This window comes from Oratosquilla oratoria, chromosome 1 (assembly GCF_046742065.1).
Source record: "Oratosquilla oratoria isolate Oo_2021 chromosome 1, ASM4674206v1, whole genome shotgun sequence".
NCBI lineage: Eukaryota > Metazoa > Arthropoda > Malacostraca > Stomatopoda > Squillidae > Oratosquilla > Oratosquilla oratoria.
The window spans coordinates 3,753,812-3,768,891 of NC_134777.1; the positions used below are offsets into that span (position 1 = coordinate 3,753,812).

A 15,080-nucleotide genomic window follows, 5' to 3' on the forward strand; every position below is an offset into this window, starting at 1 on the left:
TACAGGGATGACCCTTCATCCACAAGGGTTGGTGGATGAGAGTGGACTTGGCTACCTATCTAATAAGGGTGAAAAAACCTTGGTATATAGATAAAAAAAATCTTCGAACATGACTGCTGAACAGAAAAATGGATATATATGCAATTTGGGCATAATCAATTTTACCTATATGGAGGAAGTGGATAGTTTTAGATACTTGGGTGCAAATGTGGCAGGAAAGGGTGAAGTGGAGGTGGAGGTAGAATGTAGATTGAGAGAAGCAAGTAAATGCCTTGGTGGATTAAAAAGTGTAATGAGCAATAGACATTTGGAAATGGAGACTAAGAGGAGATTGTATGAAGGAGTGATTGTGCCAACAGCACTGCATGGGGCAGAAACATGGAACATAAGAGAAGAAAGGAGGAGTTTGAATGTGTTTGAGATGAGGTGTCTGAGAAGTATGATGGGGGTTACTAGGCTGGATAGAGTGAGAAATAAGGAGGTGAGAAGGAGAACAGGGGTGGTATGGGAGTTGGGAGATTGGGTGGATGAAAGAGTATTGGGATGGTTTGGACACATGGAAAGAATGAGTGAAGAAAGACTAGTAAAAGAGGTATGGAAGGCAGATGTGGAGGAGGTAAACATGAGGGGGCGACTTAGGATGAGATGGATGGATGGGTTGAAAGTGGCTTTGGGGAAGAGGGGAATGTCTGTTGAGGAAGGACAGGAGAGGACAGAAGACAGGTGAATGGAGAATGGTTGTACATGGATGATGTTGTGATGCATGAGGTGGAATGGATGGGGGTTGAGGTAGTATGTGTGAGAAAAATTTGGCGCAGCCCAAAGGGATTTCTCCCTGTCTTCTCCTTTTCTGCATGAGGGGACGGAGAGGGAGGGTTGCCAATTTAATGAAGCAGCCTTCCTGTGGATGAGCTGTGTCTAGCGACACTGCCTCTGACCCAGGGCAGTGGACAGGATGCAGGGATGACCCGTCATCCAGGAGGTGCCAAGATGGGTGGGAGGGTAGAGGGTGGAGGGGAGTAGAGTGGAGTGTATTAGGGATGGAATGGGTGGGAATGGTTTTTATGCCTTTTTCTTTTTGGTTACCTCCCTTGTAAGGGGGAAAGCCTTTGGTATATGTATGTATGTATTTGCTTTTATGAGATAAATTGATTAAAAATATTATCAATAAAAACTTATTAGCAATAAATAATGGTACCACTAATCACTATTAACTCTCAAAATCAATAAGATTCAAATACCACATTTTATTTTTAGATAATTAATTTTACCTTTTTTCTTTTTTTACTATAAGAGATCTAGTTATGCCAAGGATACTATTTTCCATAAAAAGAAAAGAAAAATTAAACAAACAACAATAGCATTACATAATTATCACTACTGCAAAATCTATATGGTAAACACATTCTTTAGTTATCTTTATACCCCTCGACTCTAGTCCCTCACTGGGATGAAGAGCTAAGAATAGTTAATCAATACCTTTAACCCCTAATCGCTCATGAAAAAGCGCATTTTGGCAATAGCCCTCTTTAATACACTACTATCTTTTCATTTTCTTACAGACATTCTTTCCCTCCCACAAAACCCAATCCCGCACGAGTGGGTGGTCTCCTCTAGCAAGTCAACAAGTCGACAAGACAATGGTGCACATTCCTGACCTTGACATTATCCACTTGGTTAATATAAATATGTCTAATAATAATTGAGAGGCTTGCTGGCCAGCCTGGCCCATCAGCTGCTTGAGTGACCATTTTCGTTTTGATAGATGCGGAGGTTGGAGAAATTAAAGTATGATTAATTCCTCAAATTCTAACCTAACCATGGTGAGCTGACTCGGTTAAATAGATGGGCCAAGTTGGCGATGGGCCAAGTTGACCCTACCATTGAGAAATATGGTTATATTCCAGTATCACACACATACATTCTTCATCTCTTTCTTTTGTGCATTTGAAAGATCGATATCTTTTTATGGAATAGTTACATCACGTTAGGTTAGATTATGTAAGGTTTGGTTAGGTACGGTTATATTAAGTTAAGAGCTATTGGACAACATAAGTTTCATGATAAATATCTGTGTTTGTGTGATTCTGAAATTTTACTAATAATGCTACCTAAGCTAGTCGAACAGGTTCTATAATCCTTATACAGTATAAATTTGAGATTGGTCTAACACCACTATACAGTGAAAATTGTATTATCCACACCAACAATTTATAAACATACACATACAATAAGGTATGTAGTTATTTATGAAAAGCAGTCAAATTTTACCAGAAAAAGCATCCCCTACAGCTATAAAGCAATAATAATGGCTAATGTGCAATGGATATATAATCACACTTTTCAAGGACAAAGAATACCCCACCTTTTACAACACCTATTCAAATGACTACAGTATTTACTTCACTGTTTTTTATCTATTAGTTACAGAAACTCATATATTGTAAAATATGTCTCACTCAGAATGAAGAAATGAATCTAACCAAGCTGATATTTGTATTCAAGAAAATTTCAGCTACATGGAAGTGATGGGTGGACTTCTTACCCAAGCCTGGTTGTATTTAATTTAGCAACATATTCTAAACAAATTTCGCACGAATTATCATAAACATGTACCTAATACAACGGTAATACCTACATATGCATTTAATCAATCTTACCCAATGTGAAATCCCATTTTTCCGAGCTGAGAGACTGTTCAGGGAAAACCTCCAATTCTAACATAGTGTACACCTATAACGAGGCCAATCACAAGGTCTTCATGCCAGCTATAGATTCAAATGTACTAGAATCCGAAGCAATTAAAGTTTTTCCAGCAATCCACGCGATAACAATGGTCTTTTCCGCAATTTACGTAGCAGCTCTGTTATGCGTCCTTTATTCTTGCCTTGCTCCTATACTCTCAATTTAACAACATAAAGAAACTAAAACAAATAAGATATAAGCTATCTTTCTTTATTTATAGATGGCGCTTGCATAGAATAAGTAGTATTTGATTGCATATACTCGCTACATACGCTCCGCTTTAGGCGTTCACTTTATATAGTAGGTTCTGAGAAAAATTAAGCGTATTTTGATGTTGTTATTTCTTTCATCTATGATCAAAACAGCTGATTTGACGCATGCGCATAGACGATTAGGATAATATAACGTCATATCTGAACTGTCAGGTTGGCAAGGAAAAAGGATAGATATTGAAGTTAAAGGACAAATATATATCTCATCTCTTCATAAGATTGCATTGATTCATTAAACGTTTATGAGAGTACCATGAATCAAATTCGTTGGTATAGACAACTTAGTTGGAGTCTGAAGTACAAGTAATTGATTATCATTATGCTGATAATATTGTTTATATGTTAAAATAATATCTTAAATATTTGTATACAAACTTTTATGAAGAGAAGGAGTAAATAGGATTGGATTCAACGTCACTTCATTTAACATGCCAAAGTAACAAACGTTTTTTACTGCGTTTTGTAAATTTAGACATTATGTAATACACTTGGCTTTAGTATTGACGAAAACTGGAAGTGCGTTTTAACTTTAAAGTTTGTAGACCCCTTGTATGGGAATGTCATAATTTTGGAGTGATGTTCATGTAATAGCCTACCTCCTTTGCACTTAGATATGCAAGTTTGAATTAGAAAAACTATGCATTTAGCACATTGTGATAGTGATTCATGACTAGAACATGATCTTGATAATTCATCAACACTTGCATAAGTTCTAAGTTCTGAGCCTGTTTTGCTCACTCACTAGCACACATTTGAAACTTTGATACAAGAATTCTTTCATTATATTTGTTTCTTAGCTCTTTTGATACCAAGGAGATACCAGAGTTGCACAACATCAATTTTAATCAAAAAGTTGCCATTAAGATGAATAAAGTAGCCTGTTGAGTCAGAGTTAGAGTAAGGTATTTTCAGGAGTGCACACCTACACAATATAGCATTAGAAAATTAAGAAATTAATTTTGTAAATTATACATCAATGTAATAAGATGTTTTTCTTGACGGAAATCAATAACAGAAAAGTTGCTAAAAGCAAATAACACTACCGAACAAAGCTGTTAGTCCCACTTAAAGCAATTGGTGTTCGTCCTGAGGCCTTGAATACATCCTCAGTACTTACATCAGTACCTTGTACAGTATTTATTTTAAAAACGGTGCTATAGAGCTGAGATTCATGCATTTCTTAAAGCTATGCAACTCCTATACACCCCGCAGTTAGATTGGATACCAAAACTGGTTGTCAACATCAGTGATGACCTATAGAATTACAGGTATCATTTTACTAAATGCACATTAGATAAATTAAAATAGACAAATTTATCATACTTTAATTTCTTTAACCACCATATCTATAAAAACAGACAGCATCTTAACCAGCCCTCGCAGCTCCATTTATAAGTGTATCGCTTTTATCAACCTTTCCTGTTATTGACTTCTTCCAAAAAAAAATATGTATATTACATGGATGTATTATAATTTACAAAAATAATATTTGATTTTGTAATGCTATGTCACGTAACTGTTCACTTCTGAAAATTTACCCTGAGTAGTAAGGAAAATGACACCTAGTATTGAAAGGGTCGTGTCATTACTTAGCTTTCAATTGTAAACTAAAAAGCCTCCTGTTGGCAAGGCTTCTCATTGTAATACTATGCCAGAGGCTGGTCAACAATAATACTACCATAAAATGTCAGTGAAGAAGATCACAGAACATGGCCAAAAGCTAGAAAAGATAAAGCTGGGAAATAAATAGTAGGTAAATACCGAAATTAAATCTTCAGTAGCCAAATAAGATGTGGAGTGAGTTTCTCTGGTACTGAATATGACAAATTGTACAAGGGCACTTCATGAACTGAATGGATTTGTGAAGTGCCCAGTAAGTTGAAGGGAGGGGAATTGCTAATTTTGACATACATAGTTTTTATTTGTTGTTTGTATACAATGATAAGCATTTGTGATGACCAAATCATGTACCTGCCACTGTTCTAACTTTTTTATTTGCTTTCACTGTGACATTGTTGATATTTGAGGTGAAGAGCATGTGTGTACCAAATGTTAGGCCTAGTATTTTTGGGCTTGTCCACTGGAAGAGGTTGACCATTTAATCTAGTGTTTCTTTAGATTCATGGTTTCAAAGAAATATTCCCCTTTTATTGGAAAAGAACCCAAAAATCCTGGGCCTCACTTTTGATACTCACATGGCTATCAGTTCACAAGTGAAAGACCTGACAGTGAAAATCAACATGAAAATAAATATACCAAGATCTAGCAACTAAGAGCTTTGGTCAGCAGGAAACTAATTAATCTACAAAGTCCATAAAAAACTAGACTCAACTATGCTTTGCTTCAACGGGTTCTCAATAATCAAAAAAGCAAACATAGACAATCTACAAATTACACAAAACAAAGCCATAAGAATAACAAGATACACAACATTACCTCCAATAGAACATCTGCATACAGAAACCCAAATCCCCAACATACAACACTACATGAAAATTATAGGTACACAGCTCTATAGAAGAACCTTCAACCCTACTCACCCAGTCTATTACATTACAAAAGACCAGCAGGAGTATCCTACTCAAACATCTACAACAAATGCATGATTACATTCAGACCAACAAGCATTTGAAGACAGACAACCAAAATCTACTCCATGAAACCCCTCTAGACATTAAACACAGAAAAAAAAATCATCCCTCTCCAGAAAAGGAAAAACTATAATAGTATAACTATATTCATGAAGGTCACCATCTAGCACAAAAACAGTACCAACAAAAATAGGTCTGACCACGGAAACAAACTGCACTCTTTAATCAACACATGCCCACACCACAGAATTACAAATATCTTCTTACACAGATGACAACAATTACATGTATACACTGTAATGCAAACAGAGCTGCAGAAATACTACAGCTATGCCTCTACACACTTAACACCTGGTTTAACGCAGACTCAAAATAGCCCCAACCAAATCCACAGCCACACTTCTCACCTACTGGACAGCAGAACATACATGCCACACCTCTTTATCAATAACACCCTCGTAACAAACACACACACACAAAGACAGTTACAAAAGAGACCTGGAAAAGAATAGTTTCCCACAGAGTAATCAATGTCTGGAACAAATTGAACAGTGAAACAGTTAATGCCAGAACTATACATGATTTAAAGAATAAACTGGATGTGGAGAGATACGAAAACAGGTCACAACAAGCATAGCTCCCGTCCCATAAAATACAACTAGGTAAACTAGGTAAATACAAGTAAGTGAATAAAAAAAAGAAAATACAGAAATAAATAGAGAGGTAAGTGACCTAAAAAAAGAACTAATCAAAGTAAAAAATGAAAATGAAAGGAAGAAAAATAAAGATACTAACAAAAATGGGGCTTTAAAAAGAGAGGTAAACTAACAAATTAAAGCAGTTACTGAGAAAGTTGTAGATAGTATAAGGGAGACAGATCTTCAAAAAATTAAAAACCAGTAGAAATTAGATCAGGAGAACAAAAAATATCATTTAAAGAAATTGTCCAACAAGTACAAGAAAATGTGAAAGAAACATATATTAAAGTACATACATATAGCAAAGGCTTTTTCCCCCTTACAAGGGAGGTAGCCAAAAAACAAAGACATAAAAACCACTCCCACCCACTCCATCCCCAACATACTCCACTCCCATCCACCCCCTTCCCTCCCTCTTATCTTGGCACCTCCTAGATAACAGGTCATCCCTGCATCTTGCCCACTGCCCTGGGTCAGAAGCAGTGTTGCAAGACACAGCACATCCACAGCAAGGCCGCTTCATTAAATCGGCGACCCCTCCTCTCCATCCCCTCCTGTAGAAAAGAAGACGGGGAGAAATCCCTTTGGGCTGTGTCAATTCATTTCTCACGCATACTCCCTTACCCCCCCACCCCCCACCCACTCTCCCTCATGCATCACAGCATCATCCATACACAACCCTTCTCCATTCACCCCTATCTTCTGTCCTCTTCCATCCTTCCTAAACCAACATTTCCCTCTTTCCCAATGCCCCTTTTACCCCCATCCATCCATCTCATCCTAGGTTGCCCCCTCATGTTCACGCCTTCCACCTCTGTCTTCCACACCTCTTTTACTAGTCTTTCTTCACTCATTCTTTCCATGTGTCCAAACCATCCCAATACTGTACTCTTATCATCCCTATTGCCCAACTCCCTTTCCACCCCCATTCTCCTCCTCACCTCCTCATTTCTCACTCTATCCAACCTAGTAACCCCTATCATACTTCTCAGGCACCTCATCTCAAACACATTCAAATTCCTCCTCTCTTCCTCGCTTATGTTCCATGTAACCAAAGAAAAAGAAAATTGGGTCAGGGACACAGTAGACAAAAAAAAAGTGCATAGTGGTATATGGTATAAAGGAGAAACATAATTTAGTTAGGTACTAAAGAGGAGAAAAATAGGAAAAGAAATTCTGAAAGAGATACAAGGTGAAGGGCAAGATATAGAAAAGGAAATAGAGGTGCATAGAATGGGGCAATACTCAAAAGAAAAGAATTGACCTATAAAAATTAAACTAAGGTACCAAATGATAGCAGAAAAAGTATTTGCAAAAACAGGAAAGTTAGTAAAAAGTGAAAACTACAAAAGTATAAGGATAAGAAAGGAAATGAGCAATAAGGAAAAAGAGAGACGACACTAAGAAATGAAGCAAATGAAAAAACAAGAAAAGAATGGAAACCGAAAAGGAGTTTTTTGGAGAGTGCTGGACTTGAGGCTGAGAAAGTGGTATATCAAAGGAAAGGAAACAACAGAGAACAAGGCAGAAAAGGGAAAAAATAAAAGTAACTTATACTAACATGATCTGATTTCAGGGTTAGATGACTTAAATGATTGTCTGGTAGAAGAAAAACCAGATATAATGGGAAATGTGGAGACAAAATTAAAAGTTCCACTACCACCAAATAGTGTTGGACAAGGTTTATACAATCACTGGATGAAAAATAGAGGAAAAACAGGGTGGAGTCATGTTTTTGACTAAGAAGGGCTTAAATGTGATGAAGATTACAGGAGAAAATAATGTGGAATTGATTATGATAAGAGTTGAAAATGGTGACATGGAAAGTAGAAAGTTTGTAGTGATCCATGGGCCTTCAAAAACACATTCTTGGAGAGTGACCATTCCAAAATGTTGGATGACACAAAGCATACATTAAATGAAATGCTGAAATTATGGGTGATTTGAACTCTAAACAAATATGTTGGGAGGAGATGACAGTAAAGGGTGGAGAGGACCTTTGGGGAAACATACCACTTGACATGACCATTGAATACACAATGACTCAATGGGTAAAAGAAAATACTAGATATAGAAATAACAAACAACCATCAAGACTAGATTTAATATTTACATCAGAGCCTGAAATTGTGGATAAATTTGAATACAAGACACCAATTGGGAAGAGTTATCACATACTACTTGAGCTCAAATTAAAAATTATTAAGAAAACTCAAAATAACAGGAGGTATACATGGAAAACTATTGAAATAGATGGAAGATTTCTTGTATGGAAGAAAAATGAGAGTAGTTCTCAGGGATAAAGATTCTACTTGGGAAGAAATGATAAGCGGAACCCCACAGGGTTCAGTACTGGCTCCGATAATGTTTGCTATATATGTAGATGACATGGATGAAGGTGTAGTATGTTACTTGAACTGCTTTGCAGATGATACAAAACTACTAAAGAAAGTAAGTACAGAAAAAGGTTATGAATTACTACAGAAAGATCTGAACAAGATCAGGGAATGGAGTCAGAAGTGAGAAGTGGACTTCAACATTAAGAAATGTAGTACAGTATAATGAAATTTGGAAAATGTTAAAAAAAAAGAATATCAGGACAATATAAAATTGGTGCAAAGGAAGTAAAGAAAGTTGGTTCCAAAAAAGACCTAGGAGTAATCATCACCAAAGACAAGTCCCAAGACAAGCAAATAAACAAAATAGTCAGAGAAACCTACAATTTGTTAAGATCAATAAAGGTGGCTTTTAATTACTTGGATGAGGAAATGGTAAAGAAAATACTAGTCACACTGATCAGACCAAGACTGGAGTACGAAGTGACACTATGGACACCCAGTACAAAAAAGAACATGAGGAAAATAGAAAGAATCCAAAGAGCAACAACAAAGACAGCCCCAACACTTTCAAAACTGACATATGAGCAAAGATTGTCTAAACTGGAACTACCAACCCTGGAACAAAGAAGAGAAAGAGGTTATCTGTTGGCCAGAAAAAAAAATTCTAGACAACCTTCCCAGCACAGCCAACAAGCAGCATCCCCAGACAATGGAAACTAACCATGATGATCCCTCAGATTACTTCCCCATAAAGATCACCATAAAACTTGAAAAATAAAGTATCTCTACTTAAAAGAAAATGCAAGATTACCTGGAAGAAACAGAAAAGATATTGGAGAACTAATACAACCCAGTATCCATCCAAATACAAGGCAGCTGATCACAAACATTAACTGGAAGTAAACAAGAAAGCTACAGGAAAAAATACAACCCCAGTTATACACCAGACATTCATTCTCATGGAAAGAAGTAAATTCAATGAGAAATACTACTTACAGCAGTGCAATATTGTTAACAAGCACATCTCCAAAATCAATTTCAAGCCACCAAGCAACAGAAAGATAAAGAATATTATGCAAGATAAAACTAGACACATGCTATCTCACCTTTTTTTCAACAAAAGTGCAGAAAGTCCAGTGAGTAGAAACTTGTACAGAAGACCTAGACAAGTTATTTCAAACATCCACATAAAATATCTTGGCCCAATGTCAATAAAGACACAAACAGATATCCTCAACAGTCTAAAAAAAATCCTGTCTTAAAACCAAACAAACCATCTGAAAAGTCTGTATTGTATAGACCAAACTCCTTCCTATCCACTATAAACAAACAAACAAATGGATGGACTAATTTTGGAAAGAATCACAACAGAACTGACCTCTTCACCTAACCCATATAGATTCAAAGAGGGCCACTCCAACATGCTATGTAACTTCATTCAACATGTTGTACAGATATTTAACAACAAAACACAATCAGAAAGAACAGCAACAGTAGTAGACATAAACATTTTAAACAAAAACTAGACACATCCTTCATAAAAAGATCATGCTCCATAGACTTACACCCACAACACAATAAATGGATAACAAGCTTATTATCTGGCAGAGTTTAGGGTATCCCAGCACAATCAATTATTATTAATAATAATTTTCAAGGCCAATATCAGTTTGCTTTTGTTATAAGACTGGACTCCTAGAAACTTAACACTGCAGTTGACTCTACATTGAACCTATTTTTGACACTTTTAAATCATACAAAGAAACATGAACATGTATGATAATTTCAGAACCTCCAAATGCTGAGTAGTATCACTCATTAACAATGCAAAAATGTTGGCAATAGAAAAATTATAAACCATGGGGTGGCTGGCTATTGAGCCCTACTTAAGGGTTATCACACTGGGGGTATTTTCCCTCCCACATCCTACCTCCATCCTCCATTTGAAAAACATGAATATGACTTTGCTTACAGAAATCTAGACTTCTCTAAGAATATTTCAACAGTATGTCTAACATTCATATAGGTTTACAATATCTTAGTTCATCATTCAACTTTGCCATATGTGACAATGATAATTTTACAATTGGGAATACATTGTTGGCACTGGTAAAGCCTATGGAAGCCCAGTTTGATAACCCCTTTAGTGAAAGATTCCCTACAGTTTGCTGCTCATATTTTCAGATGAGATAGGTTGTGGGAAGGTTTCACCCTTATTCTAGAGAATAATTGAGAAACTTAATCTCTTCTTCACAACTGCTGCAAACCATTTTTGAGAAACAAATTTTCCTGGAGAGCAGCTGTTTCCCCATGCTTGCAGAAGCACACCTAATTGGATTGAATTTATTGGGAATAAGATACAGAGATATAAAAATACAATGTATAAAGTTGCAAGGATAACACAATAAAGCACATGAAACTTGTTTCCAATGTGGTCCTAGCTCATCAAAAGTACTTGAATTAAAAAAGAATAATAATGATTGTTAAATAAGAGTTATGATAATAAAAACACTTGACCAGCGCTGCCTGCAAACCTCACACAACAAATACTAGATGGCTTGAACAAGAAACTCTCATCAGACAGAATAGTAATAGAGTAAGACCTGTGACACAAACTCTAGACATTTTGAAAAAATATATAGACTAGAATAAAGAGTGAATAGTAAAATGCATAACAGTGGCAAGAAATGATTGACAAACTTCTGAGCTGGTAAATACATACATATACATATACCAAGGCTTTTTTCCCCTTACAAGGGAGGTAGCCAAAAAGGAGACATAAAATCATTCCCACCCATTCCATCCCTGAATACACTCCACACCCCTCCACCCTCCCTCTCATCTTAGCACCTCCTGGATGATGGGTCATCCCTGCACCTTGTCCACTGCCCTGGGTCAGAAGCAATAAATAATGCAGATAAAGCCAGAAAGGTCAGTGTGGAAGACCAAAAGTCTATGTAGTGGGGTCCTCCAAGGAACAAAGCTATCACCAATTTTATTTAATCTTTTCACACACTAAGCTCTCCAGCCCTAATACAGATCGAGGTTTTCACATATGCAGATAATAATAACCCATTGTCACAACTACATAGAAAATCTAAGGTATGATTATGGTTGATAAAAAAAATACCTACACCCCCCAAAAAAAAATGTATACTCACATCCGCAACTTCCTTGAACCTAAGAAGCACCCAATGGACAGTTTAAATGGGCAACCTCTTCCACATGAACATTGCACGACCTTTACACAACCACACGTGACCTTTGTACCTTCCACGACCTTACATTACCTTGTATGACCTTCACCCTATATATTAAAGACCTTACAGAGAAGACAGATAAGAAAGTTAGGAAACTAAACTGAAAAAATTGGGGGCGTTCACCCAAGCAACTTTATCAAGGGACTTGTCCTTAGTCCGCCATATTGGACGGCTAGCTTCCCCCACCTCATTAGTGTTTACAATATTTACATTTAGCCTTAATGGCCACAGCCTAAGTATAACAATAACGAGCGTTTCATCGTGACTGAGACTTGCGAGAAGTAACAGGATGCTAGCAAAACCAGGTTGTTAGGTGTAGAAAAGGAAAGTACCATACCAAGGCATGGGAGATGATTCGCGTAGGCATTTTTTTCTGTACACAAGCCATCCCGGGTGAAGTAGTGGCTTTAGTTCAGAAAAATGAGAGGCGCATGGGTGAGAAATTAGAGCTTCAGGGGTCCTGCGTAAGGAAGAATCGACCAATTTGTATAAAAATGGGATCGGGAGGACTGTCATCAATATATTTTGTAGGACACGTTACTATGTTATGCTTTCAACCTTGTCATTACCAAAGGGGTGGTACAGAGTGATAGCCTGGAGACAAACAGAATAATTAGTAAAAGTATAAGCAGGTGAGACAGTCCGTTACAAGAATTTACGTATCCGACCTTGAAATAATCTTGTACGCAACTTATATTTGGACCTTGGGTTGTACTTTTCATAGCTGGGCGCGATACCGCCGGACAGGAAGTGCGTTACCGTAATATATATATATATATATATATATATATATATATATATATATATATATATATATATATATATATATATATATATATATATATATATATATATATATATACACGCATACGCATTGTATATACATTGTAAATACGCACTGACGGAAATGCACCCCAGAAATTTCGGTAACGCACTACCTATCCTACGGTAACCCCCCGCAATCTTGTCAGATTACAAGAACCCTAGTTGGGAACTGTGCCCTCCCGGATCCCGCTCCCTCCTCATACACACATCATCCATTTAGCAATTGAATATTCTGGTTAAAATAGGAACATTTGGACAGCATAAAATCATAAAGTTTAACAAATTTAATCTGATGTACTCAGGTATCGCAATGGAACAATGTAACGCAACTTGGCCAAATGTAGCACAGTGACAGTGTAACCTAACCACCTAAATTGAGTGTTAATTGAGAAATTGGATTAGTTAGGCTTTACAAATACATTATTGATTCAATCCTCCCATCTCTGAACACATACACAGCTGAACGGTACATTTGATGTTAATAGATATCCCTCTAGATGCAAGACATGAAATAATAATAAATAATGTACACAAATTTTCATGACATTTTCAAACAATGGAATATGTTATCAGCAAAATATAGGGTTTGTAAACCAGTTCCCTCTAATATAGCTTATAAGTCCGTTTTCGGGGGTTATTGTTTTAAATGAATGTTAAATAATTCTTATTTTTGACGAACCATATCACCTTAGAAATAGAATATCAACCAGATATGAAATGGGCACTGCGGAGTCTGGAGTACTAAGTTGGCTCCTCCCTCTTCACAGCTGCAGTCCATCTCTCCCTTCGCTCAGTCTCAGCAGGGAAACGGTAAAATGAGAGATGTGGATACTTCAGTCTGCTATAGCCAAATGCAACACAAAATCCTTTTTTTTTCTGATAAATTCCGAACTCTAACTATATAGCCCTGTGTTTGTAACATGCTATACGTACAGTATGGCCGACCCCACAGTGGGGACGTGACCTGTGACGTCACATGAAACGCGACACAATATTTGGACAGCAGTACTTATCAATAAGTAAACAGTTTATAAAAACTATGCAATTGCTGTATAGTCTGATAAATGAAAAATGTTTTTTCAAGCAACACAATACAAAATGAGAATTATAACTGGCGGTACTGACACAACTCTAATGAAGTATTTACATACATATACCAAGGCTCTTTCCCCCTTACAAGGGGGATAGCCAAAAAGGGAAAGGCATAAAATCATTCCCACCCATTTCATTCCTGAATACACTCCACACACCTCCCACCCTCCCTCTTATCTGAGCACCTCCTGGATGACGGGTCATCCCTGCACCTTGTCCACTGCCCTGGGTCAGAAGCAGTGTCGCAAGACACAGCACATCCACAGCAAGGCCGCTTCATTAAATCGGCGACACCCCCTCTCCGTCCCCCCTTGCATAAAAGGAGAGGACGGGGAGAAATCCCTTCGGGCTGCGTCAACTTTTGCTCACACATACTACCTCACCCCCAACCCCCACCCCCCGCCCATTCCACCTCATGCAATCACAACATCATCCATATACAACCATTCTCCATTCACCCCTGTCTTCTGTCCTCTCCCGTCCTTCCTCAACAGACATTCCCCTCTTCCCCAAAGCCCCCTTCACCCCATCCATCCATCTCATCCTAGGACGTCCCCTCATGTTCACTCCCTCCACATCTGCCTTCCATACCTCTTTTACAAGTCTTTCTTCACTCATTCTTTCCATGTGTCCAAACCATCCTAATATTCTTTCATCAACCCTATCTCCCAGCTCCTTTTCCACCCCTGTTCTCCTCCTTACCTCCTCATTTCTCACTCTATCTAGCCTAGTAACCCCCACCATACTTCTCAGACACCTCATATCAAACACATTCAAACTCCTTCTCTCTTCTTCTCTTATGTTCCATGTTTCTGCCCCATACAGTGCTGTTGGCACAATCACTCCTTCATACCGTCTCTTCTTCGCATCCATTCCCAAATGTCTATTCCTCATTACACTCTTTAATCCACCAAGGCATTTACTCGCTTCTCTCAATCTACATTCTACCTCCACTTTCACTCCACCTTTTCCTGCCATATTTGCACCCAAGTATCTAAAACTATCCACTTCCTCCAGTCGCTCTCCCTTAATGCTCACTTCCAGTCTACTGCCACTTTCACATTCGGAAAATAAGAATTCGCACAGAGCGGCACATGCGGACAGACACAATAAAACCCAACATTGTTCTATTCAGATGTGCTCAAAAACCTATCCCCAGTCAACCATAATATTTATATAAAAATATCATTCGAATAACAAAATACACCTCAAAATATAAATTTATATAATTCAAACTCCTACAAAAAGTATTCCACAA

At 37.4% G+C, this 15,080-nt stretch overlaps 1 protein-coding gene across 1 annotated transcript in view; it reads right to left on the reverse strand.

Annotated features, from left to right (window-relative positions):
• LOC143031860 (PHAF1 protein CG7083) overlaps positions 1 to 2,899 on the reverse strand; it is a 36,520-nt gene extending 33,621 nt beyond the window's left edge. Inside the window, exon 1 of the mRNA XM_076196213.1 lies at positions 2,661 to 2,899. Within this exon, the coding sequence (XP_076052328.1) occupies positions 2,661 to 2,724 (64 nt within the window). The 5' untranslated portion in view covers positions 2,725 to 2,899. The remainder of the gene's footprint in view (positions 1 to 2,660) is intronic.
• Positions 2,900 to 15,080: the final 12,181 nt, after the last annotated feature.